At 43.7% G+C, this 27,129-nt stretch overlaps 1 protein-coding gene across 2 annotated transcripts; it reads right to left on the bottom strand.

The window, feature by feature from the left end:
- Positions 1-1,221: 1,221 nt before the first annotated feature.
- LOC125545872 (MADS-box transcription factor 51) lies at positions 1,222-25,347 on the bottom strand. 2 transcript variants are annotated; one of them, XM_048709928.2, is made up of 5 exons: positions 25,030-25,347; positions 3,148-3,220; positions 2,716-2,765; positions 2,537-2,633; positions 1,222-1,569 (listed from the first exon to the last, which is right to left on the bottom strand). In XM_048709928.2, the coding sequence occupies exons 1-5, from the start codon at positions 25,212-25,214 to the stop codon at positions 1,483-1,485; spliced, it is 492 nt and encodes a 163-aa protein (XP_048565885.1). In that variant the 5' UTR covers positions 25,215-25,347; the 3' UTR covers positions 1,222-1,482. The 2 variants fall into 2 exon arrangements, with proteins under 2 accessions (XP_048565885.1, XP_048565884.1); XM_048709927.2 differs by having other exon boundaries at positions 3,139-3,220; positions 25,030-25,342.
- Between the last annotated feature and the right edge of the window lie 1,782 nt (positions 25,348-27,129).

Below are 27,129 nucleotides of genomic sequence, written 5' to 3'. Positions count from 1 at the left end.
CGGAGCGAGCTAGCGGCCGGGGTTTCGCTTGATTCCCTCACGAAACGAGAAACAGAAGAAGAATTATGAGATCTGTTCACGGACAACACTGAGCTACTGAAATTTACCACGCCACGCTCCACGATGCAGCGATTAATCATACTTGGCTTAATCATACTTGCATGATTAGAGCTAGCGGGGTATTTTGGCGCGATGAACCTGTTTGGGCGAGGACGAGGGCGTGCATGCGTTGCACTCGGCTTGCGCGCGAGGCTAAGATCAAGGAACCAGGATGGCGGCGCGCGCCCTCTCGGACTAGCTTTGATCCGAGGAGGCGGCCGAGATTCGGCGTCGCGAGCGTGCCGCCATTGCCGTGAGTGACCGATGCTCTTAACATTGATGCGCGCTCCGTTCGTCCGCAGGCAGATTGATCAGGTGTGTTGCGGCCGTCGCCTTCTCTCTCTCTCTCTCTCTCTCTCTCTCTCTCTCTCTCTCTCTGTGTGTGTGTGTGTGCGCTTAGTTCCAAACCTAGAGCCAATCCAACTCACATTCATCCATGTTTATCTTGCCTGATTGTGTTTCAGGAAGAAGAATCGCAAGGAAGACTTGCCGAAACGTGTTGTAAGCGCGGCACCAAGCTAGGTTCCTGATGTCACAGGCTCAGTGGTAAAGATCCCCCCCCCCCCCCCCCCCCCCCTCAATCTGCTGATCTAATAAACTGGGTGTAAACCTACTTAACACATGCGTCCAGATTTTACCGTTTTACTCACGTTCTGTCATGATGCGATCTAGCACTACTGATTAGCTTCTGTAACACCCTCAGAAAAATGTCAAGATTATTTACCTGAAAAACTGAACTCTGTTACCCCATGGTCTTCAGAGTGCTAGTCTAGATGTCAGCTGAATCACTAAACAAGCTGCCATACATGGCATCTCTTCACTCACTTATCAAAAATAAATAAAACAGAGGTGCACAGCCCGACTAGCAAGCCCTGCTCAGTCCAAATAACAGAAGGGATAACCACACCCCAGCTTTCATTTTTCTCCAAAAAATGCAAGCAGCCAAGTGAGGTTCCAAAAAATGCGTGTCAGGTCAGGCTCGCGAACTCTTGCTAGATACAGCAGCATGCCACTCGATAACAGCCATATTTAGTTTCAGAGGGACCCTTCTGAACCCACCAAAGTTTGCCATTCAGCTGCAGATCATAAGAGATGAGCATCGGCACAACATCAAAACAACAGTTACTCCAGGAACAAGCATACGTAATTAGATTAGCCAACTCACACAGTCCTAGGTACAACGGGGTCTCTTTATAGCACGGACACTGTATTATTATTAGTATTATTAAGCCACGCTTTCGCTAAAATTTCCTCCCTTACAACTTACAAGTAGCAGCCCTGGCAACTAATTCTTGCCCATTAACAGCCTAACTGGGGAACAGTGTGTTGGGGGAAGCAACATAGTACCAAATGCATACACAGCACAGGGGAACTTTGCTCTGCTCAAGCCTTCCTCCCATTCTCCTGCCCCGTAGGTCCGTAGGAGCTCTCTCCGCTCGTGCTCCCGCCACTATTTTGTTTCACCAAAGTCTGCACTCCAGCAACAACAGAGCAAAACTCAAATTAGATAAACGTACTCTGCGAATTATGTTGAGGGAATCAGAGTACCAGCAAAAATCCTGTTTGCAGGCAATTAACTGACAGGCTCTACTGTAATGAGTGGCACATTTTGGTTGTTGTTTACAACAGAAATCGACGGTTGCCACTTCGTCCCCATTGTGTTACTAGGAATATTAATGCTATGAATAAGTGCACTTGCTGACATACTGAACTAGTACTTCTGAATAAGCTCTCCCCGCAAAAAAATAATCTGAATAAGCTTAATTCTAATATAGCCAGAAAATATGCTAACATCTGTTATCTTGTCTCACAAGGCATTTGCTGGAAGGTCCACAATTTTCAGAACTGAGGTTAGATTTCTCCATGCATATGCTTGTCCATTACTTGGACAATATCCACAAGTATATACCTCTGCACACACAAGGCTGCGTCATCTATGCTTAATTTAGTAAATTCTGCTAATAGTTAAGTGCTCATGAATTATCCTGAAACTACCAAGCCAACCACCACAAGTGGCCACCTGAATTTATTTTTGTTGACCTATTATCTACCAATATATAGGAAACATTCAAGCTCATTGTCTTAAGATGGGTATTTTATTGAGTGATTTTCTTCGTTCTGCTTAAGAACATATAATCAAATGAGAACTCTTACACCTCATCAATGGATACTTGCAGTATCAGTTCAGGAGGAGAAAAACATATTTTTTGCTTGAGGAACGGAGATTAATTACGTTTAGTTGAGCACCCAGCTTGGGACTGCTGAAAGTAATATAATTCTAAGTGTGTGCTACATTTTTGGAGTAATCTTAAGCTTAATCGGGTGAAATTATGAGAGAAAGCACCGCAATTTTTCAGCAACTTCTGTCAATCACGACCCAGAAACTGGAATCTCATCAATACATAGCTTGACTACAGAAAAAGAAACGAAAGTTAACCTTCTTAGATTCTGTAATTCTCAGAGCATCCTTTAGTAGTTTCTCCAGTTTCTCCAAACTACTGGCATCTGAATTGTCAGCATTATTATCGAGAGACCTGCAGTTCAATAATAATCAGCTAAATGTCGAACACAATAAATGACGAACTGGGAAACATTTTGAGAAGTCTCAAGGGCTACCAGGCAGCAATCTCGCTAAGCCTTGACTGCATATTTGAAGGATCTTCATCCTAGTACAGAACAAAAGTATCTTGTCAAAGAGGTATATGGGTATAGATGCTGTCATACAATTCGGCCATGTAGGATACGAAATAGGTACTTACCACTACTACCTAGTCTTAGTACATAGATAGTTCGGTCAGATAAAAGAGTAGCTACATTTACAGAATGTTACCCATATAGCATCAAATGTGCTGCATTAGCTACACAATTCTTGATTACAGGCATTAACATCATGCATAGTGTGTTTCTAATGCAACTAAAGGATTATAAACTGAGGAATGCAACTGCAGTATCAAAACCTTTCTGCTACACTCCTACAGGTTCCATAATTACACAGGCTGCAAGGTATGCATTGATAAAAAGTGATGTAAATTGTTTTACGTTGCTGACAGTTGCATCTTCTTGAATCAAGTTCCTTCCGGGCACCGCAAATTGCTGATACCGGTCATATGTACCTTCAATGCTGGAAACAAAACTTTGGCATTAGAGATTATTGTAAATTAAAATTTGAAAAATCACTATACTTTCAAGTTTAAGGATTTGCCGGCATTTTCCAAAAAAAATAAAAAAGAGGAAAACCCGAAAAGTAGAGCTCGTGTATTTTTTTCTTATAGTTTGGTTATGACCTCTATACTGGTTAAAAATGTTACCTTTATCTGTCCAAAGAATATATACTTTGTACCTTCATATGTTAATGGAGATGTTGTTGGACCAGAGTGGTTGAGAGACTTTGAAGAAAATGAATCTTATACTGACAGCAAATTTTGAGAGCATATTAAAAAAATCTTATCATGTAGCAAGTTTTTGGATGATGAAAGCACAAACCCTGTGGTATGAAAACACTTTTCATATTGTTAATCTTTAATCTACAATTTGGTGTTATTGACCTTAAGTCACACAACTTGAAAAAGATAGTGTTCCCATAAAAAACATTTGACTGGATGTGATCCCATAATTCAGTGAAGACTCTGTTTCTAGGCTAGCTAGCCCATAAGCCATTAATTTGTGGCTTATATATGGGCAAAGACGGTCAAATGTCAAATATAACAAGTTGACCATGCGAGTCGGTACCTTTAGAAGTAGTCACATTGATTCAAGTTTTACAGGTCCCAAATACATAATGGCGTAGTGGCAATTTTCCCATACACTTGTCTATTCTTCTTGTTCATTTTGCCTTTGGAAATACAAAGGTAAAATGTCCATCATCACATATTGTCGGAGCTAGATCCGGCAGATCCCTCGGAAGGGTACCCTAGCTAGGTAACTTGGCACGATGGTAACGGAAGCAAAGATTTACCCAGGTTTGTATGTTGTCCTACCGACGAGACCGGCCCCCGGCTTATATAGCATACCGGGGGTCCTAGGGTTACAAATCCTAGTCGGCTACGTCGGTAAAGGTAGAATCCTCCATGGCTCCGGTATTTTCGGATTGTACTCCAAGTCTTGGAAGCCATTTTCTTGGTATGACAACTTAGGAAGAGATACATGGAGCAAAAGAAGGACCTATATATGGTGTTCATGGACTTGGAGAAGGCCTATGATAAGATACTGCGGAATGTCATGTGGTGGGCCTTGGAGAAACACAAAGTCCCAACAAAGTACATTACCCTCATCAAGGACATGTACTATAACATTGTGACAAGTGTTCGAACAAGTGATGTCAACACTGGTGACTTCCCGATTAAGACAGGACTGCATCAAGGGTCAGCTTTGAGCCCTTATCTTTTTGCTTTGGTGATGGATTAGATCACAACGGATATACAAGGAGATATGTCATGGTGTATGCTTTTTGCGGATGATGTGGTGCTAGTTGACGATAGTCGGACGAGGGTTAATAGGAAGTTAAGAGTTATGGAGACAAACCTTGGAATCGAAAGGTTTTAGGCTTAGTAGAACTAAAGCCTAGTACATGAGGTGCAGTTTCAGTACTACTAGGCGCGAGGAGGAGGTTAGCCTTGATGGGTGGTTGATGCCTTAGAAGGACACATTTTGATATTTGGGGTCAATGTTGCAAGAGGATGGGGTTATTGATGAAGATGTGAACCATCGAATCAAAGCCGGATGGATAAAGTGGCGCCAAACTTCTGGCATTCTGTGTGACAAGAGAGTGCTACAAAAGCTAAAAGGTAAGTTCTATAGGACGGCGGTTCGCCCCGCAATGTTGTATGGCGCTGAGTGTTGACCGACTAAAAGGCGACATGTTCAACAGTTAGGTGTGGCGGAGATGCGCGTGTTGAGATGGATGTGTGGCCACATGAGGGAGGACGGAGTCTGAAATGATGATATACGAGATACAGTTGGGGTAGCACCAATTGAAGAGAAGCTTGTCCAACATTGTCTGAGATGGTTTGGGCATATTCAACACAGGCCTCCAGAAGCTCCAGTGCATAGCGGATGGCTAAAGCGTGTGGACAATGTCAAGAGAGGCCAGGGTAGACCGAATTTGACATGGGGGGGGGGGGGGGTCCGTAAAGAGAGATCTAAAGGATTGGAGTATCACCAAAGAACTAGCCATGGACAGGGGTGCATGGAAGTTTGCTATCCATGTGCCAGAACCATGAGTTTGGTCGCGAAATCTTATGGGTTTCACCTCTAGCCTACCCCAACTTGTTTGGGACTAAAGGCTTTGTTGTTGTTGTTTTTTTACTCTAAGTCTTCCGGAGTCTTCGCAGAATTTTCCATGGGCCGCCCAATGCGGCACAGGACGGAACCTACCCAGGGGTCCTCAACCTGGCCCACCAGGCCGTGAACCGACGTGGTGAGAGACCCATGGGCTGGGACAACGTCACATATCACTACTTGGCATGAGAAATAGATATAAATAAGATATAAAGTGATCCCAACTATTTGACTTTAGGAGTTCAAGAAAGTTTTAGGATGATAGGCATGTCTAATTAGGTCTAGTAGTTGGTTGAAAAGGATTTAAACCTCTTCAACTATTATATTTTCAACATTTTTTATGAAAAAAATATCTTATTAATGCTATTCTATTGCATGACTCAAGGTACATATATGGATCAAGAAATACTTGAAAATGGGCATCCCTTCTTTAGATTGTCTCACAAGATGATGTAAAAATCATCTTAAGTTTGTTTTCTTGAGACCGTATGAATTATCATTCTTGGTTTGAAATGAAGTGGAAAAGGCATATAATGTGGTTAGTGAATCTTTTCTTTTGAGGGAAATGTGGTACTCCCTCCTTCCATCTATATAGGGCCTAATGCGTTTTTCGAGGCTAACTTTGACCAAACGTTAGAGTAACAATATATGACATGCAACTTACACAAAGCATACCTTCAAATTCGTATGTTAAAGGAGCTTCCAATAATATAATTTTGATAGTATACATCTCATGTGCTATTAATCTTGTCAATAGTCAAAGGCTGTCTTGAAAAACACATTAGGCCCTATATAGATGGAAGGAGGGAGTAAGTGAATCTTAGAATCTAATAAATAACTTTGATGATGGCAATATTTAATACTAGGTGTTAACCATAGCTTCTCAACAATGTTTATTAGATTCTTCGATTTTCATTTCAAATTTTGGTGGGTTCAACTATTTCACAAAGCAAAATGATATGCTAGTGTAGGACTAATATTTACCTCTAAAAGGTCGAATGTGCAACTAGAGAGGATGTCTAAATAGGCAACTAAAAAATCAAAGCACTAAAGTGGAATTTGCAAAAGTGTAAGGCTTACTAATGCATATATAGGCAGAAGAAACTATATGACGAGAGGCAACCTAGAAAATCTACTACCAACACGCAAGCAAGCTATGCAAACACAACAAGCATGACGATTGTGTGGGAGTAACTAGCTAAGAGTACATAGAGAAGATGATGTACTTCTTAGAGTTTGAATCTAGTGGAGAGGCGTGCACGCCAAGTACCTCAACCGCAAAGGTCTAGCCTTCTTCCTCTTGAGCTTCGGCCACGAACTCTGAGCCCTAACACCAAGGGTAGATCTTAGTCGATGTTCTGCCTTCACAACATGCAGAGCAATTCCACAAGGTTGACTGCTCACGGGTGACTCCTACCATCCAGTAGTCCCCAAACCTAAGAGAAATAGATGCAACGAATCCTTGGTGGCAAACTTGATGCTCTGCTTGGTTAAGATCTCAAATAATCCCACTCCCTTCCCATAGCCACTCTCTTGCAACTTAGGGTTAGCTTAAAGGGGGCTTAAAGAGGTGGGCAACAGCTCACTGAAGACAACAAATCAATTTGCCAAAGTGTTCCATGTGCAAGGGGTTATAGTGTCCCCCATATATATATAGCTCAACTTCAAAACCAGTCGAGAATTTTGATATATTCTGATGCTCTCGCATGTGCGCCAAAATGTCCAAGGCACCTTGTTCCAATGATTAGTAAAATGGATATTACCACTACCATTATGCAGTCCAAATACTCCGACATTCTGAATTTGAAACAGAGTCTCTCTTGACAAAGGTCTGCACTTTGCCTCGGCTAACACACCCGGACATTCCAAACTAGCAACCCTAGATACTCTAGGGTTCCCTGATCCATTTTCTCTCACCTTCTCTTAGATAGGGGATGTGTTTGGCTTTAGCTTTTTGTGGCGACGATGTTTGAGTGAGCATTGAAATTCTCTTTCAAGTCTTGGACAAGGGAAGAGTTAGTTCGAGTCTAAAGATAGGTCGTAGGCCAAGGTACCATACTCAACCACAATGGACTCTACTTGCCACCATCACCTCAATCCTCCTACCAAGTGGGTGCAAAGGGACCTTTGTAGGGACAAGATAATAAAATGCACCAACCTTGAGGGGCATGATAGTGCACGATATCGAGGGTGGCCAAGCCACCAGGAAGTCGGTAACCTTGCCGGCCCTACGGCTCCTCGGTCCGTAGGAAGTCGTCCTTTTGGAAGGTTCGCACCTTGGCATGCAAGTCAAGGAGTTCCTTGCCTTGTCTGAACTCTAGGTGGGTTAGCAAACCATGTAACCCGAAGCCTCGTCCCCCTTTATAAGGTGAGGCCGAGGTTAGTTCGAGGCATCTAATATCATTACCATAGTCTAGATAGCATCATCTCCACATACATTGTAACCCCTCATACGAGGTGTTTTCCCCCGTTAATCAAATCCAAAGCAGGAGTAGAGTATTACCTTCGTGATGAGGGCCCGAACCTATGTAAACTCCCTGTGTGCAATCCCCTCTCATGCTTCTGGTCCTACGCACCATCCTATTGGGATTACTGACGATTATTAGTACTGCCAGGACACGATGCATCTAGACCCTAATGTGTTTTGGTATTGATGACTATATGATTGGTGGGACTAATGTCGGTTATCAAGTTTATCCCAGGACATTGGTCCCTCGGTGAATCATGATGGAGATGGTTGACCCCCCCACACACACACACACATTTCAAAAAGTAAAAGGCCTTTTCCGGATATCTTTTGGTTTATTTCAGTCATAGGAGCCACACTATTAAAGGGGGTCAAGGTGATTGTGCAAGTTCTTCGGACATTTCTTGGTTTTATTTGAGTGATAAGAAAGCCACACTATTAAAGGGGGATGAGGTGATTGCGTAAGTTTGGGAATCATGCAAATATCATATACACTTGTCACCTCTAGTACCTACACTTAACCTACTCAATTTCCTGTTGTTGTTGTGACCCTCGGGTGCCTGGGGAGGGAAAACTCTCTGGTTACCCTGGGTCCCACGAGGTCTCCTTTTCCCCTGGCCAAAAGTCTCTTGATGGGTCGGGTCCTCGGGGTGCAGGTTTTCTCTTGGGTTACCCCGGGTCCCCGAGGTATGCTGGAAGGCAATGACTAGAATTGGGGTGAAGGGCATCTATGCCCACCCTTCTTCCTCCTCTAGACCTAATCCTCCTTTGAGCTTCTCCACTAATGTCACAACCTAAAAGCTTGATTCCTCTTGGTTCCTCCACTCAACTCCACCAAACTTTGAGGATTAAAAGAGAACCATCTGATCTAGACATCCACCAAACCAAATCGTGATCCCCGTACTTATTTTTCACCAAACTTGTTACTCTTAGAGATTTGGGACTCCTAGGTGGCACATTTATAAGTAGTGACATTGATTCAAGTTTTACGATATCTATCATAACTAGTTATCTTTAATAAGTTTTGTATGACAAAATGGTGTGGTTAAATTTTTGGATAGTGGTGTTAGCCTAATGTGTGAATGAGCTCGAGTACTTGGATTTAGCCCAAGACATAATATCATGGTGGCGATTTTCCCATACACTATCTATTCTTATTCATTTTGCTTTGGAAATATGAAGGTAAAACTTACATCATCACATATCACCATTTGGTATGGGAAATAGATATGAATAAGATATGAAGTGATCTTGGTATTTGACTTTAGGAGTTTAAAAGTTCAATAAGATAGACTACATAGAACCGCTTCCAAGCGCAAAATGGGCTTTATGATCTGTAGGTGTGACTAGCAACTATTGCAACTAGGTAAAAGTGGAGTTGCTAGCCAAATGTCTATCATCCAACAAGAAAATATATTTTGGCAAAAAAATATCATTGGAGGTCACGCGGACAGTGCCTTGATGTCCAACTGCACTACATCAGAGTTAATGCCAAGGCCTTAGGATCAAGGTATGCTTGGGTTCCTTCACGCAAACCAATTTATCAAGGTCCTCGAGGGAGGCAACAATATCTTTCTAAGCGGATTGAATAATAAATTGGTTCAATGACAATAGAAGAGACATGAGTTGTTGCATGCCAACGTTAACAAGCCATCACATTGTCATGGTTGTGCTGTCAAATATTCATACCTTTTCTTTCGCCAATAAATGGAGGACCTAGTTAAGGAGCCTGAACCCAAGATTTGAACTGATTCCACATGATATTAAATATAAGAATTATATAAAGTACCGCGATGATACTAAAGTGGGATCTCACTTGTCCCAATTTACCTCCTATTTGGCATCATAACCCCACACATATTTCTCTATTTTAATTTACATCACTAAAGAAGGGGCTAAGTGTGCGATCAGTAGACAATACACTTCCAGCAAGTACATTCACTACAACTACTTCCATACACTCTAGGGATGGCTTGCCCCATCGACCATATTGCTTGATGTCAATACTACTGAAGTGTATATGTGGATTGCCTAGCCCTTCTCATCGAGTTTAGACTTCCATACTAGCATGAAGCTTAACATGGTATCCGAGCCGAAGGTCTTCAGTGCAAGTAGTGGCTTTCGTGATTTATTCAAAAATTGGTGTTGCCCACTTTTGGTTGAGTTTGGTCCACATATAGGCCTCTTGAGCCATACCTCTGAGTCTATTCACATGTTGACTTCTCGCGTCACATTTGAGAGGGGGTGTTGAAGTGTATATGTGGATTGCCTAGTCCTTCCCATCAGTTCGGACTTGCTGTATTGGCTAGTGCATGAAGCTAACAAATACAATCCCAAAGGCGTGAAATTTCTACTACCCTTGATTTTAAGTTGAAGTCCCTCCAACAAGAAACCACTTGAAAGACCATGCCAAAATCGATCAATGCTTTCTCGGGTTGGGGAGTGCACCAGGAGAATTTGCTCTAACCTAGTTTTAGGCTGAAGTCCCTTGTGAATGAAGCCGCTTGAAGGACCATGCTCTGACTGCGAGATGGACATAGAAGGATCTTTTGTTATTATCAAAACCCATAAAATTTCTTACAATTACCACAAATATGGTCCAGGGGAGACAAATGAACATGCATCTCCTCCAGAAGGCAAAAATGAAGTGTTGGTTTTGCGACATAGTTGAAGGATGTGGGAGATAAGATCGAACTAGGGACATTGGAGAATCTAATGTTATTATCAAAAATGAGAAAACTTTAGTACAATGGCAACGAAGGTGGTCCAAGAGAGAAAAATGTACACACCTCTCCTTAAGAAGTCACGAGTGAAGTATTGATTTCACCATAATAGCAATGATAGCCCCTCCCTATGTCTATGCAAACGTGGGAGCTAATTGTCGTTAGTGATAGGTAATGGGCGAGGGTATCATATCAAACCATCATGAACATCTCTACCGATTGGGAGGCTGTCGGGATGCCCAATCGACCACACTATTGTACCGGGACTATCATCTCTTGTAGGGTTAGGTAGGTTCTACACCTATAAGATATGCACCATGAGGTCATATTAGAGTATCAACAAGATTCATAGGTGCAGACTAAATGGTGTTCTAGTTGAGAATTTAAAACAAAGCAAAGGCTGATCATTTCATACATATACTCGATGTAAACCACACTACCATCTACTGAACTATCCATTAAAATTGGGATGGAAGTGTGTAAATTATTCAACAAACAAGTTATAACATTGGTAAAAATAAAAGAATAACATGTAAAACTTGGGACATTAGGCATGTAGATAATAAAGTTTGGCGCATAGTTATGAAACAACAGTCATATTTTTTTCTACTTTTATTACCATAAACACATGGATTGTTACTTTTATTCATTATCGATCTCCCTTCGCCTGAACCAGTACAGATCTAATTTCTCCGAAGATGGTGCTTTTCGTCTCAAGCTTGCTGAGGAGGTGTCAGGGGAGGGGATGACTTGTCCGATGTCGATGACGCTGGTCATGTCCAACAACGAAGACTCCAAACATTTGGGTGTGTGTGTGTTACCAGCTATATTGGACATCACAGCACTCACACTTCTTCGTCTTGAGCACTACGACTCTAACTTATCCTTTGACTCATCCTTGGGCAAGGATTCTTGCGTGCCCTCCCTAGAGTCCTCTGAGATTGTGCCAAGCCATCTCGGCAAGGCGTCGAAGCAATATGACAACATCATGCCCGTTGACGCTGTTTAGGAGATGTTGGATGCTCCCCCTTCAACGTCACACTCGGTTGTCCCTTCACCACCCTTGGCGGCTCACAAGGGCGCAAGGTTGTCCACATAACCTCTATGAAGAGGCCAATGCCCTAAAGGCTTTGAAGAATCTAAGGGACAGTGCTTCTAAACCCATCACTAGCTCCATGTATTCGTTTAAAGTTCTAGCTTTTACCAAGACTATAGCTTTCGAAAGTGACTGCAAATCCTTCACCACACTTGGCGGCCTGCAAGTGCGTCAGGCTGTCCCGCACAACCTCCAACATGGAGAGGGTCATGTCCCTCAAGGATTCCAAGAACCTACGAGGTATTTCTTCTAAAATTATGTCTAGATCATTTCAAGTTCTTACTTTTACTAAGACTCCATACATTCTGAAAGTGGTAGCGGACAGCCATGTGATATTTAGGTAGGAGAAGGGGTCCCCTATGGATCGGATCACTAGTAGGAGGGCATATGAACTTGTCCAAACCCCCCTGGCTGAGCGTGTGGCTAAATGTACCCTGCTCCGCACCTGCATGACTGAGGCAAAGACCAAAGCTGTAGAGGGGTCATCCATGGTTGGGCGGGGTTTGAAATCAGAGGTGGATGCTAAGAAACCTAAACAACATACCTTGTTTACAACTTCTATGGCCAGATGAAAACCCACGACATGTGGGGGCCATGGTCGGGGTAGAGGTGGTCGGTCCACCTCAAGGGTGAGGACCATATCCCCGGCTTGATAAGGCGATAGCTAGCAAAGTTCATTGATCATGAGAAGGTTTATTTTGTTGGGATTAGAGAGACCGTCATGCAATCCTTTTCTGATGTGGCGTTATGTGGCGTTAACTCGGGTGTGCGCTTTCTCGTGGACTTGGGTTCCAGCGATAGGTCACTCATGCGGTCTCCTTTTGGGTGCCGACGAGGACTCATTCGAGATTGGCACTGTTAGTCAGGGTGGATTCTTTGTCAGCAAGGAGCCGACTCGGCGCGACAATCACTTCAAGTTGGAATTGTTTCTGGTTTATGGTTCGGTGAACCATTATGGTCGGCTCCATAGTAAAATTGAAGCCTCACCCTTTCCAGTTATTACCTCATGTAGTGAAGTAGTAACAAGAACAACAGCCCATCAATCGGGGCTTAGCTGATTTGTTCGATGATTGGATAACATACTAGCAATTTCGGAAGTTTTAGCGTGGGTTCCATGCTTCATGTAGTTCCTCTCTTCAATGAGTGGGACACTAGGTACCACATGTGCTCACTTTTTGTCACGTTGAGGTTAGGTTCTAACCATTGCCCCTTTTGCTGGACACAGGTGAGTACCACGTCCAACACGGAGCCCATTTTTTTGAGACACGTGTTCTAGAAAGGCAGGATTCTATAGTTTGTGAGAAAGAAGTGGCTCAAGGCCCAATCAGGCCTCCTCACTGCTACGGTCCCCTTTGTGATGCATTAGACCAATGACAACATAGTGTTTCTAGACTTTGACATTACCTCAAGGGCTAGGGGCAACTGGGGTGGATCTCATAAGAGGAAGAAAGCTTCCTTAACGATTGATATCAAGGTCTTGGACCTTAGAGCAAACCTGGTCTGCTTTTCTCCCATTTAGTGGGCTAGAATATACGTCCTCAAATACGAAATGAGCTTCATTCCTAGTTGCAAGCAGTTGTACTGGAGGCAGAGGGGCCGCCAACAATTGAACTTGAAGGGAGAGTTGAACACCTAGTACTTTCATGTTGTGGCCAAGGGGAGAAGTCAATGGTGTAACATTCTATCCCTTCATGACGAAAACTCGGCTATTTTGGATAATGTTGCCTTGTAGCAACATATTTATGACTTCTATCTTGAGTTGGTTGGCTATAGGGACGAGCTTCCGTCTTTACCTTGCCTCAAAGGAGAACATGAAGGTGTCAGATGATGAGAATGTGGTGCTAACAACACCCTTCCCCCTTAGGACTTTGAGGCAGCTCTTAGGGATACCCAATCGGATCCCCAGGGCCTAATGGCTTCCTGGTAGCCTTCTATAGGTTGTTTTGGACCATGCCTGGTGGCCGAATCCACCAAGTGGGCACTTCATTCATGGCTTGATTAACATCAAGCATCTGCTTGTGGGGCCAAATTCTTTAACTAGTCGATGACTTCACTCGTGACTTGGTTGACATAAAGCATTTGAACTTTGGGGTGTTAATTTTGCTCCCTAAGGTGGCAGGGACAAAGACCATTTGCCAATATAGCCCAATTGCATTGATTAACATAGTGTTCAAACTTGTTGCTAAGGGCTTTGCGTGCCGGCTCTCTCCGGTGACCAATAGGATCAGCCACCCCAACCAATTGACCTTCATCCTAGGGTGGAACATACTCGATTGGATTGTGGTTCTTGACGAAGTGTTGCGTGAGGTGCATTCTTCCAAGGAGGAGGCTTCCTAGGGCCAGCTCAACTAGGGTTTTTCCAAGGACATGATGGCATGATGCATAAGAACTTTGACCCCAATGAGTTAGTAGGATCATGCAGTTGTTTAGAGGGGTAAATGGCCATCAACATCAATGGGGTCCAGGGCCCCTTTTTAGGAACACCAGGTGTGTCCTTTCAACCTAATTGTTGATGCCTTGCCTGCCATGCTTGAGGGAGCTAGGGCTGCAGGTCATATTCGAGGAGTGGAGGGTTGACCCGCCCGCCTCCAATATGTGGATGATGTCATCGTCCTCATTAGGAATGATCCAGTTGGCATCACCAACCTCATGTGCTTTGAGTCCATCTAGGACTGAAGACCAACTTCGAGAAAGGCTAGACAGCTGTGATGGGGGTACAACTTAGGGTCAGTTCCAATATGCGAGTGATGCCCTCATCCTCATTAGGAATGACCCAGTTGGCATCATGAATCTCATGTGCTTTGGGTCCATCTAGGAGTGAAGACCAACTTTGAGAAAAGCTAGACGGCTGTGATGGGGGTATAACTTAGGGTCAGTTCAGATCCATGCACATTATCCGAATTGCAAGTTTGGTTCACTTCCTTACATATCTTTGTGTTTCAGATAGGGTCATGGAGCGTGTCGAACCTTGGCAGGGAAAACACATGTCCTTCTGTGGAAAGTGGATCAACATCCATGCATGTCTCTCTAGCCTTCCCATGTACACCATGGGCCTTACCTTCTTCAAGATGCCATCCATGAGAAATTTGATAAAGTTAGGTCTAGATTCATTTGGCAGAAAGGAATAGGGCAAGCAGAATTACCACATGTTTTAATGGAACACATTGTGTTCCCCTAAGAAGGTGCTGGACTTGGCATCATCAACAGCAAACTCATGAGTTGGTGCCTTTTAGCTAAGTGGGTGTGGAAAATCCTCAAAGGCAGGGGGCCTATGGCTAGAATCTTTAGGAAGAAGTAGCTTGCAAGGGAACTTGTCATCCCAAATATCATAGGGTCTCGCATTTATGGAAGTCTATATCAATGGTTCGATGCCTCCTCTAGGTGGGTGCTAAACATTCGATTGGAACTGACCATGCCACTTGCTTCTAGCTATACACTGGGCGGGGATGGGACCGCTTTGCAATTCCTTTCCCCGCCTCTTAGAGATTGCGGGACGATCAATGATTGATGGTTAAAGATGCCTGGAGCGTGGGCCAGTGTTAGGACATTTCCCGTCTTTGTGTTTTGGGTGATGATGACAGCTCTCCTTATGGTCTAATCATGTGTTAAGTTCTTCAGGTTCTCTATGCTCACGTACGCATCGATTAGACATTCTCTATGGAAGGAAAAGATCGAAGACGGAGTTTTCTGCGTGTTTATTTCCTTAGTCGTAGGAAACCAATACTATCAAGAAGGAATCCATTGGAAGGCATGGGGTGAATCATTGCACGTACACTCTTCTCGTCACCCACCATTACCTTCCGTTCCATGTAGAGAGAGGTCCCTTTTGGTTCTTTCTGGTGCAGTGGTTTCTCCTCAGCGGTTGTACCGCCCACTAGGGCGGTTGTACTGGCTCAACCACCGCCCCAGGGGTGATACCCTGGGGTTGCATCTCCCAGGTTCTTGCCAAGAACTCTGGAGTTGTACATTGGGCGGTTGTATCGGCCGGCTACCGCCCGACCACCGGACTCGCTTCTGTGATAGGGCGGTACTTGGGCGGTGGTGGCCTGGTTGTCTCGGTTGTGCTCTGCATACCGGTACTACCGAGTGTCCTGAGCGGTTCTACCGCTTGGGACTTAGCCACCCCTAGCACTAGGAGCAGGCGGTAGTTCCGGAGCACTACTGCTCGACCACCGCCCATAGGGGTGACCCCCTTCTGGTTTCAAGGCGGTGGGTGAGCGATAGGGAAGCGGTTGGTCCGGTTATTCCTAATAACCGGTACTGCTGCTCTAGCGTCGATTGTACTGCTTGTTAGGGTTTCAGCAGCTTACCCATGATTCCCGGTTGTACCGGGGAGAGGAGTGGTTGTACCGCTGCAGTATAAAAACCGTTGTAACGGTTGGATCTTAGGGTTTCCTATATAAGGGGGTTTCTTCCACCTACCCCCTTACCTCTTGCCTCTCTCTCTCCACCATTAATGCCCTTCAAGCTTTCTTGCCCGATCTCTCTCTCTAGCCACTCAGACTTGTTGATTTGCTAGGGATTGAAGGAGGAGACCTAGATCTACACTTCCACCAGATATTTGATTCCCCCATACTTTCTTGTGTGGATTTTGTTACTCTTGGGTGTTTGAGCACCCTAGACGGTTGAGGTCACCTCGGAGCCATATTTCATTGTGGTGAAGCTCCATGGTTTCGTTGGGAGCCTCCAATTTGGTAGTGGAGAGAGCCCCAACCTTGTTTGTAAAGGTTCGGTTGCCGTCTTCAAGGGCACCACTAGTGGAATCACGACATCTCGCATTGTGTGAGGGCGTGAGGAGAATACGGTGGCCCTAGTGGCTTCTTGGGGAGCATTGTGCCTCCACGCCGCTCCAACGTAGACGTACTTCCCCTCAAAGGGAAGGAACTTCGGTAACACATCCTCATCTTCTCCGACTCCACTTGTGGTTATCTCTTACCTTTACTTTGTGCAAGCTATTATTGTGTTGTATCCTTTGCTTGCACTTGTTGTTGTTGTTGGATGCATCCTATAGGTTGTTCACCTAGTTGCACATCTAGACAACCTATTTTTTGCTAAACCTAATTTGTTAAGAAAAGCTAAAAATTGGTAGTTGCCTATTCACCCCCCCCTCTAGTCAACCACATCGATCCTTTCAGCCAGAAGTGGCCGCGGTTCGATAGGACATTTGGGCAGAAGACTTGGTACTATGGATGGAGACGAGCCACCTGCATGCCAATCAAAATATCTTCGATTGCGAGGACACCTCTATTTTGACCTTGGTAAAAATCAAGTGAGTTAACCACCACTCCGTCTAGTGGGCGCTCCTCCAAGGAGTTGGTATCTTTGAGCCAGGAGTTCTTCGAAAAGCAAAGTTCACAACCGAAGTCAGCTCTTCCTTCGACAACTAGCTAGAGATCGCTTGCCTAGTGGATATCAAGTCCATAAGTGATACGATGTCGAGGATGACATGTTCGGCTATGTGGTCACCCCGAGGACAACGACATTATTTTCTTCTCGATTTCCTTGCCCTCTCTCATGGGTTGTTTGGAAAGGCTCGCCGCATATCCTGGGTTTCGTTTCTCGCTCTTGCTTGTCCATTGTGGCATATTAGGAACAAATCTCTTATATGAGGGGTCTTTATTAAGCACCCGGCTGACGGATTATACAAAATGACTATCTTCTTGTAGCTCTGGAGATTAATGTGCGGGAACTAGAACTCATTGACACTTGAGCAGCTCGTGCCAGGCCTTTGGACACATGGTGAAGCTCTAACAAACCTCGGTTGTTCCATGAAGCACCAGAGGGTGGCCTTCGCGGTCTTCAAGTTTTTTGTTGTTGCTGGCAACCCCCAGCTTGTATCGCTTCGTTTTTTGCTCTTTTGAGCCATTCGGCCCTTGTGGGTCTGTAAGAACTAGCCGTTGTAAAGTTGTAATACCTCCAAAAAGGGCTTTAATAGTCTAAAGCCAGGTGGACGCCTCCTTTCTCATAAATGTAATTATAGTTTTAGAACATACATAACTTGTTCAACCATTGTGTGCATTCCTTTTGGCGGAAAAGACCTAAGATGACATGTGCATGTCTCATTAAACTCTCATAAGAGCAAGGAAATAAAATCAAACTAAAGAAAAACTAGATCATTATAAGATACATATTTAAATGGGAAAACTTTGTTTTTGCCACTCTAGCTTTTGACCACTTTGCTTATGCCACTCTAGAATTTGACATTTCACTTTTGCCACTCTTAGTTTTTGACAATACATCACAATTGCCATTCCGTGGCAAAAACAATAATTTTAGAGTGGCAATTGCGATACATTGTCAAAATCTAGAGTGGCAAAAGTGAAATGAAAAGCTATTGCTTTTGCCACTGAATGGCATTTGTGATGTATTGTCAAAAACTAAGAGTGACAAAAGTGATATGTCAAAATCTAGAGTGGCATAAGCAAAGTAGGCAAAAACTAGAGTGGCAAAAACAAAGTTTTCCCTATTTAAATGTATATGTAGTTTCACAGTAAAGTACCAATAATAGTATGGAGGTTGTATACAACTTAATAAGAAACAAAACATATAATGATTCAAATTTGAATACTTTTAAACCAAATAGTCATATGAAAGAGTGGTATTGGCAAGAATTTGGACTGTTATATGTCACTTTAAGCACCATAGTAACCAAATCACAAAAAAAAATCTTTGAAATCTTCTAGTTGGAATTTGGACTGTTATATGTCACTTTAGGCACCATAGTGACCAAATCACACAAAAATTCTTTGAAATCTTCTAGTTGCATCAATTCCCACTAGAGAATAAACACTGAAGTTATATTACCTATGCATATTTTGTTTCACCAAGTTAGACCAACTATGCAAATGATATTGTACACAGCAATCAAACTATATAAAATCAAATAAAACTATTGGAAACACATTAAATGTGAACCCAAAATGCACCATGACAATAAATTTGCAGTACCTATCATAATGGGAATAACCATGTTTTGAAATATAAATATAATTTGTGAATCCGACATTACATTTCAAAAGGTGATATGGTACTTTTGTATAAGAATGACATTCAACTTGCATACCACACATCTATAGTTACAACAATATAAGAGTAATCTAAAATATTTTGGACTAAACGCCCAAAAATAAGCATATAAATACCTATAACTTTGTGCGCAATTGGCAAGTATAGACCACGAGAAATGATGGTGACATATTCACTCCAACCTCAAGAAGAGTTTCACTCATTACCTCATAAAAATTCATTTATGCTTGCGTGTTCACCATAATTTAGAGTTAATTAAGGTGTTCCACATATTCGACACACTCTTTGTTTGAGTTATGTACATAGTTTTATTTAAAATAATCTAGAAATAAAACAATGCCTTGTCCATTTATTTATTAAATACTAGTTAGACTTTGTTCTTCTTTATTTACTTAGTTTGCAAAAACAAACCATGAAGTCTATATTATTAATAACATTTTGTGACATTTGCTACACATATTAGATTATACTTTGGCATTATAATCGATCATATCAGTTTTATTTTCGACGCAAAATGTACTAGAATTATATAAATAATTAAACCCAAACCCTTTTGTTGAACAACGAAAGTTTTAAGTTCTAGTTGTGAGTCTCAACATAATTAGAATGTTCTTCTTAGAATTTTAGTTTTGGTTCTTTGGTTACTGGTTACCATTCACCTATTTGTATAGTTTGGAAACTATAATTTCTTATAGAAGCGACTAAGAAAGCATATATTTGAAACTACGAGTTGGTGTTCAATTGTGAATCATCTGCAGCTCAATTGGTTTTATTCTTAACCCTATATGCATTTAAGTATCTTTGACATTATTTAGCTTGATGTAGCTAGTTTGATAATTTTGAATTAAATTTGAATGACGAGGCAAAATTGTTTATCCATAATCATTCAAAAATATTCAGTTCAAACCTGCATATATACCAAGTGGAATATTAAATCTATAATAGTGACTTCATTTTTTCTACTAGGGCGGTCAGTTTTTCAACATGATTTAAATGTGTGTTTCCTTGGCTATTTAAATATGTAATCCAAGGCAAATATAAGGTTGCACTACAATCATTTGGGATTTTTAGCCGTTGGATCCCACAACTCACTGATTCTAGATGCATTTCTTACTATTTATCCCTTGTTTTCAAGTGCTTGCCTTGTCACCACATACCATTCTACCATGCATTGTCGATATGTTAAGGCAACAACCCCATGGCATGCATTCCAATTAATCCTCGAATTGCAATTTATCCGGACTAGATTACTTCTCTAACACTTTGTTTGTGCCCTCCATTTTACTTTCTTAAGTTGCACTCTATAATTTGCGATGAAAGGGTGCTTAGTAGATGTCGACCCTCGCATTTGTCGTCTTGGCTCTCTTAAAATGGTGGTGCCTCCTCGTGTCACATTATGGTTGTTGTGCCACCTTTTATGGCATCTCTTAGTGCAGTGTCTCCTTGTCCATCTGCACTCCATGATCCATTTGAATCATATTGGAGTCTTGGTTTTGAGGTGATTTTGTGTTCAGAGTAGTTAAGACACCAACCCTAGTGGAGTTCTAGAAGTGGTTCAACAGAAGTGCTCACCCATATTCGATATATCCTCAATAGCTTGTCGCTCACTGATTCATGAACGTTGTTTGCTTACACTTCTTTGATCTGGTTCGATTAGAAGTCGGTGTGGTGGTTGCTAAGCTTCATGCACTAGCCAACACAACCAAAAGTCTGAACTGTTGGAAAGGGCTAGACAATCCACATATACACTTCAACACCCCCTCTCACATCTGACGCAGGAGTCAACACGTGACATGCACACAGAAAGGGTCAGCATAATTTTTTTGATAAATTGCGAAAGCCGGTACTTGAACTGAAGACCTTATGCTCTGATACCAAGTTAAGCTTAATGCACTAGCCAACGCAACCAATAGTCTAAACTGATGGAAAGGGTTAGGCTATCCATATATACACTTCAATAGCGGCACTGACTGGTCAAGTAGTAGCTAGTTGCTTTCACCGGGGTGCTTTAGTGGATGACGAATGTTTAACCAACTCCAGGTAATAACCTAGCTTTGGTCAGTTAGGGCGAGCGATGGAATTTTGAGTTCCAAGGTGAAACCTTTGGCCTTGCCTTTGTTCATTGGATCTGGCATGTCATACCCTTCATGCATGCATTCTTTGATGTCTCTTGTAATCTGTTCTTCACATGTTGTTTCATATTGTTAAGTGAGGTGAATTCAAGCTAAACCCCTTGTTTTTGCGAGTTCCAACAATGTCAACAAACATTCAAGTGATGCTACCTTTTAGAAAGCAATGTCTTGGTGGTCCAAATAATGCTACATGTATTGTTTATGGTTCCTTGTCTTGTGATTTGATTAATGCTACTTGTATTGTTTATAGCTAGTGATTTAGTTGAACTAAGTGGTAGGTTCCAAAAGAAGGTCTTCATGTCGTCGATGGTGGATTCCTCTGAAGTTTTATAAACAATAGGCCTCTGCCATGATCTTATAACACATCAACGATCTTTACTTGGGTTACCAGCTTCACAGAGAAGAAAAAAAAGCCCGCACACAGGTGGATTTCTCCAATGTTATGCATGTGTGGCATATTCTACCATATGTATGCATCTTTCAATCTTGGAGCTATAGGATGCATGCGGCACACGTTAGAATTTATTTCATTGTCAAACAACCATCCATACAACCACCTGGAACATGTACCTATGACGTGACGAGTTCTGGAAATGTTCCAAAACGGGAGTGTTCACCCATTTCGACCCCCGGCATGGCGGCGATGATCATGCGCATTGCGTGGTTACACTTCTTTCTATCAGGTTTGATTAAAAGGCAATGATCATTGCCACTGGGCTAGGCAAGCAGTAGTTGGTCACTTTGGCCACCGTTGTTTCGACAAAAGGCAACAGATCTTTGGCTAATGATCTAGCTTTGGTTGGTTGGGTTGAACGATGATCTAGCTTAATCATTGAAGCATAGCTCTAACAAACTACAAGAATTGGACCATAGATCTAACGGGAACCAAATCGCTGAAGCATCACTTCGACGGTAGGTTAATTACTAGAGCATAGCTCTGGAAAAGTGGAGCCAACTTTGAAGATCCCTCAATAGGAACTTTGCAAAGCTCATCAAGATCAGATTGCTACATGACACAAGGCGCACTCAACCAGGTTGAAGCTCTAAACTTCTGTTGAGTTGAAAGACAAAGTCAAGACCAGCAACCAAATCCTGAAGAGCTTGGGGGCTACTATCAACACCATGCCCCAAGGGAAAAGCCATGAAGGACAAATGAGGCCCCGTAACCAAGGGGTGGCCCAATCCCACTACGCAAAGTCCTCTGGCTATTAAGGGGGCATCACCACCTTGGCGCGGAAGACTTGAAGATCTAGTTGTAAACCGACTAGTACTCTACCTTGTAAACCAACCAGGACTCTAATAATCGTACTCCTCAACCACCTATATAAGGGGAGGTAGGGGTCTCTTGATCGGTGTGACTCAATAACCACCTTACAAGCTTCTTACGCATCCAACCTCTGAGGAAAAGCTCCTATACGATCTCATGGACGAACCCTTTGTGGACGCAATCCCTATTACTCATATGTGACCATATCATCGATACAGACATGTAGGAAGTAGGGTATTACCTCGATCCGAAGGTCCTGGGTAAATCTCCTTGTGTGTACCATCTAGATCTCTGACGGGTTGTTGACAAAATACCACCACAACAAACATTTTCCTAGAGTGCCTTTATGCCTTTGGTGATTTTGTCTTTACTGGTTGGTTCAACAGTTTTAACAAGGCGAATTCGGCCTAAAACACTTTGATTTTGTCCTCCATTGACTAGTACCGACAATATTGGTGGACAAGTGTTGCTACACGATCGATCCCACATGTATAGTTTGTTGGTGATTTAGTTGGATTAAGTGAAACGTTGTCATGGTGGCCCGGTTGATGCTACATGTATTTGTTGGTGACTTAGTTGGATTAAACATTGCGTTTGGTATTGCGATAGATTCTCATAATACCATTTGTCCCAACTGTTCCCCTATGTTAGTGTTGGTTTGACATGTTTTTTCCTACTATAATGTCTAATTCTTTTAGAGCAGATAAGCATAGAACAACCAATTCAGTAATCGCAAACCGAGCTATCTAATTCGCAGGATTCTAAAAACGCAGGAACGGTCGGCATCCCGCGTTTGTGAGCTCCCGCGTAGCCCACGTCTAGGCGACATGCATGGGGAAAGCTAGACTTCGTCGGCCGGGTCCCCTCTCCATCACCCCCTCCGCTATGCCATCGACGGAGGACCTCTCAGGAAGCCGCGCCGTGCCTCGAGATGGTAGCGGTGGGCTGACTCGTCCTTGCGCGTCGCGATGCCACGCCCCCTCCCCAAACCAGATCTGGTGTTTCGCCTCCTCTACCGGCCGTTGTGTCCTCCTTTGTCGGCTCGGTGTGGTGGCACGGCCTTGGCCAGCTCATCCCTCAGCCTCCTCATGTCCCTCCTCCTAACGCAGCTCCTCCCCTGCTAGTGGTGGAGGCGCTAGAGGCCCGCCTCCTGCCTCTCCCCCTGATGCAACTCTCCTCTATTGCTGGTGGTTGATGGGTTTGAGGCCCTTGGGTGATGGCGACCGAGCTGGCTAAGGCTCGGCCCTGCCTCGGCATTGGTCGGTCCTCGTCCCCGGCGACGTCTCCTCTGAGCTGTGGTTCCGGCTCTTGTGTGTTTGTGCGGTCACTGTGCTATTTTTGGTGGGTGGTTGAGCATCGCGATGGATTCTTTGCTGTCGCAGTTCTGGTTCCGGCGGCCATGGACCCGTGTGCGTTTTCCAGTGCCCTCCCGGCGTCGCTCCTACCACGGTACTTTGATTGTTGCGTCCTCCCCAATCCTCGGCTCACTGGCGTTTCGGCGGCTACACCCCGACAGCTTGGAATTGTGTTCCCTTTTTTGGTTCCTAGCTTGTCAGTGGTGCCAGTCACCATCCCATCCTCCGTGCCGGCTTTCTTTACCACACCACCCTTCTGACCCCGTCCACCTCCATGTCGTGTTAGTCCCAAAGCTCGTGTTTTTCGGCGATGCACGGTGCCACCCTCGTCGGCGGAAAGCGCAATCCCACCCTCCTTTTGAGGTGGTGGTCTCGACCAGCGGATTAACCTCCTAATCTCTCGACCCCGACCTGGCGGCAATTGGATTTCTCAGTCCTAGGCCAGGGCGAAAGCTCTGCTCGGCTTGCCGACGCTGGCAGCTGCAACACTCGTGGGTGTCGTTTCCCTTCCTGGAGACGTTGCCATGGCCTTTATCCGTGCCCCTCTTCGAACACCAGGGGAAACCCTTGGTCCGGTCTTCGGATCGAATGGCGGCGACGTCATGACGTCGCTCCCCTTCTTGAAGGTGCCATCTTGCTTGCTCGCGGCGTCCCCGGTGTTGGCTCTGGAGATGTTCGACGTCTTGCCGGTTTGGCCCACCCCATTAGTCCTAGGCCCGGTGGGTTTAGCTGTGTGTTTTTTCTTCTTTGTTCGGGTTGAGCACCCCTTGTCTCTCTGCTTCGAGTATCATGCACACACCTTTCATGTATGTGTTCGTGCCATGTATTGTATCTTTTTATGTACTCTTTACGTTTCCTTCTATCAATGAATGACACACAAGCTTTCCATATTTGCGGAAAAGAAAGGAACACAAAAAACTTATGATTACATTAAAATCATATAAAATCATTGTGTAATATAATTTTCCTATTTGTATGCCTTTTTCAGTCACGGCAGTAGAAGCCGGAAAGACGACCCGACGACCCTTTCATTGTCCACGCACGCATCATTTCACTTGGAACTTGTAGCTACGGCAACAGTCATGCGCTGCTTTCGCCTGGATTTGGCACCATAAACACCGTCCCCTCCCCCTCCCACTCCCACTCTCTCTCCTAATCACACCTTTGCGGCCGCTCAAGTCTGCTCCTTTCTCCTGTATGGCCACGCGAAACCCCAAAAAAAAGGCAGCTGACGCCATTAGAAAGCCGTAGCTCCGAATCACGAATCGCCAGAACAGTACTGCTCGTACTACAACATAAACAAGCTCGTGCCCATGCGAGGGCGACGTTACTAGTACCAGCAGTGCACAGATACGAAGCCAAGATCCTAAACAGAGCCACGCATGGTGGTAAGCAAGCCTCTGAGGGATTCTCTCGAGCACATGCCGTGCGCGCGCAGAGCAGAGCAGCCGTCCGCTACCAGCACGAGAAGCCAAGGGGGGGAACGGATTCAGACGTTGGGACAGGTGATTTCGAACGCTTGCAGAGGCGTAATTCGAGCGGATAAATTAAGTGCGGGGGGGCAGGCGAGCGGCGAGCGGCATGCACCTGGAGGAGGCGTACTCGTAGAGCTTGCCGGCGGGGGAGAAGACGAGCAGCGCGACCTCGGCGTCGCAGAGGAGCGAGAGCTCGAAGGCCTTCTTGAAGAGCCCCGCGCGGCGCTTGGAGAAGCGCACCTGCCGGCTCGTCCGGTCCTCGATCCGCCGCAGCTCAACCCGTCCGCGCCGCGCCATCCTCCTCCTCCGGCCGCAGCTCGTCTCTCTGTCTCAGTCCCTCTCGTCGGTGGTGGTGGCGAAGGTAAGTAGGCAGGGAGGAAGGGGGGCGAGGCGACAGGGGAGCGGGGGAGGAGAGGGACGGGGGGCGCGGGTGGGGGCCATGGCCCATGGGGTCCATCCATTGACTAGTCGTCGTTGTATACCTCATACGTGCCGCGCCCGTGCTTCCAATACCTAGGTCGGTTTCGCTCCACGGATTTGCTACGCGTACACAAGTGTTTTGCTATGATCGCCGAATTCAATTTGTTTTTGAATCATATAATCCCCGAATTCATTATTGTATACGTACAATTTTGCCCTCTTTGTTGTGATCCCCGAATTCATTGTCTCTGTTGTACATAGTTGAAAAATATGTTACTCTATATAGTTGTTGAATAAAAAGAACTGAGACACCGAGAACAAATATAAGTAGTCTAAAAGATCTTTTAGATCTCTTATATTAGTGAATGTTGTGCAAAGTACTCCATTACAACATTCACAACATTCACTATTATAGGTAGTTTTTAAGAGCGGTTCAAAAATTTCATTAACTAGATGTGATACACCGGGTGTTGCTGCATGAATTGGTTGAAATATTTTTCAATGAGATTTGGTTGTATAAAGCATGAATAACTGGATTAATAATGTATGAATTAAAAATAAAATGAATATTCTCTTTTTAGGTTGTATTTAATTATGATAAATTTAAAAATATTTGTTGCATATATGTAGCATAATATAATAAAAACTTTATCCCATGCATGTTGTGGTGGGCCTTTGATGAGGTGGTATTTGTGCATTTTGAGATAAATAAAAATGATAGGATCACTAACAATAGAAAAATCGTGCATGTTAGGGCCTGTTTGGTTTCAATAAGTCACGCGACTTATAAGTCAGGTGACTTAAAACTAGTGACTTATAAGTCACGCCTGTTTGGTTGCCACCTGACTTATAAGTCACCTGACACACCTTTCCACATCAATCAACATCATGCAGGTGGTGGGACCCACGCAAAAGGGGGTGACTTATAAGTTTTAAGTTGGGGTGGAGCAACTTATGACTTATAAGTTGGGGTGAGTTATAAGTCGGGTCTATTTGGCAAAATAAGTCATTTTTTTTCACTTTTCGACTTATAAATTGGTGACTTATTTGGAACCAAACAGGCCCTTAACATGGCCCTTTGATAAGGTGGCATGCGTACCGAGGTGACATACGTGCATGTTCAAATAAATAGAGGTACTGGGAAATACCTCGTGTGTTGCAGCAGGATTTCGTTACAAATACTAAGAGAACAAAATTAGAAACGTTGGGTACATATGTCCTCTTTGGTACGATGAAAATGTCCCTAACTATATGTTGTTAGAGAAACCTAATTGGTAAATAATGTGGCCTGTAAACTGATTTCATGGATGATTATGTGGAGAATATGCATGATTCGTATACTGGTTGATGAAATACAAGAAATTTACTCACAAGAGGTAACCAGATGCTTTTCTCCAAGGAAAATTGTAAAACGAAGTTTTATGAATAATCAATACATATATTTGGGATTAGTGTGCATGAGCAATCAAATTGGTGATGGGACTATAGTGACTTGAATAGTTGGATATCGGGAGTTTTTCCAAATTCAGTCTGCACAACCATAGAAAGAAGATTAATAATAAGCCATCTCCATTCAGAAGAACAAAATCATCATATTTAACTCACGGTCTTTACAATACCACAACATGAGGCCATTGGAGATGATCATGCGAGCAAGAGAAGGATTGATTAACTGAGATGAAGCAATGGGCTATGGATGGTTGATGTGATCTTTTCTTTATAAGGAACACTCGATGCAAGAAAGGAAAAAGGGTGAAGGAAATTTTGAAGAACATAATACATGAAGAAGTCC

Source organism: Triticum urartu, chromosome 3A (genome assembly GCF_056163025.1).
Source record: "Triticum urartu cultivar PI428250 chromosome 3A, HENAU_Tu73, whole genome shotgun sequence".
NCBI lineage: Eukaryota > Viridiplantae > Streptophyta > Magnoliopsida > Poales > Poaceae > Triticum > Triticum urartu.
The sequence above is the reverse complement of the archived record's forward strand: the minus strand, read 5'-3'. Positions and strand labels throughout refer to the sequence as shown.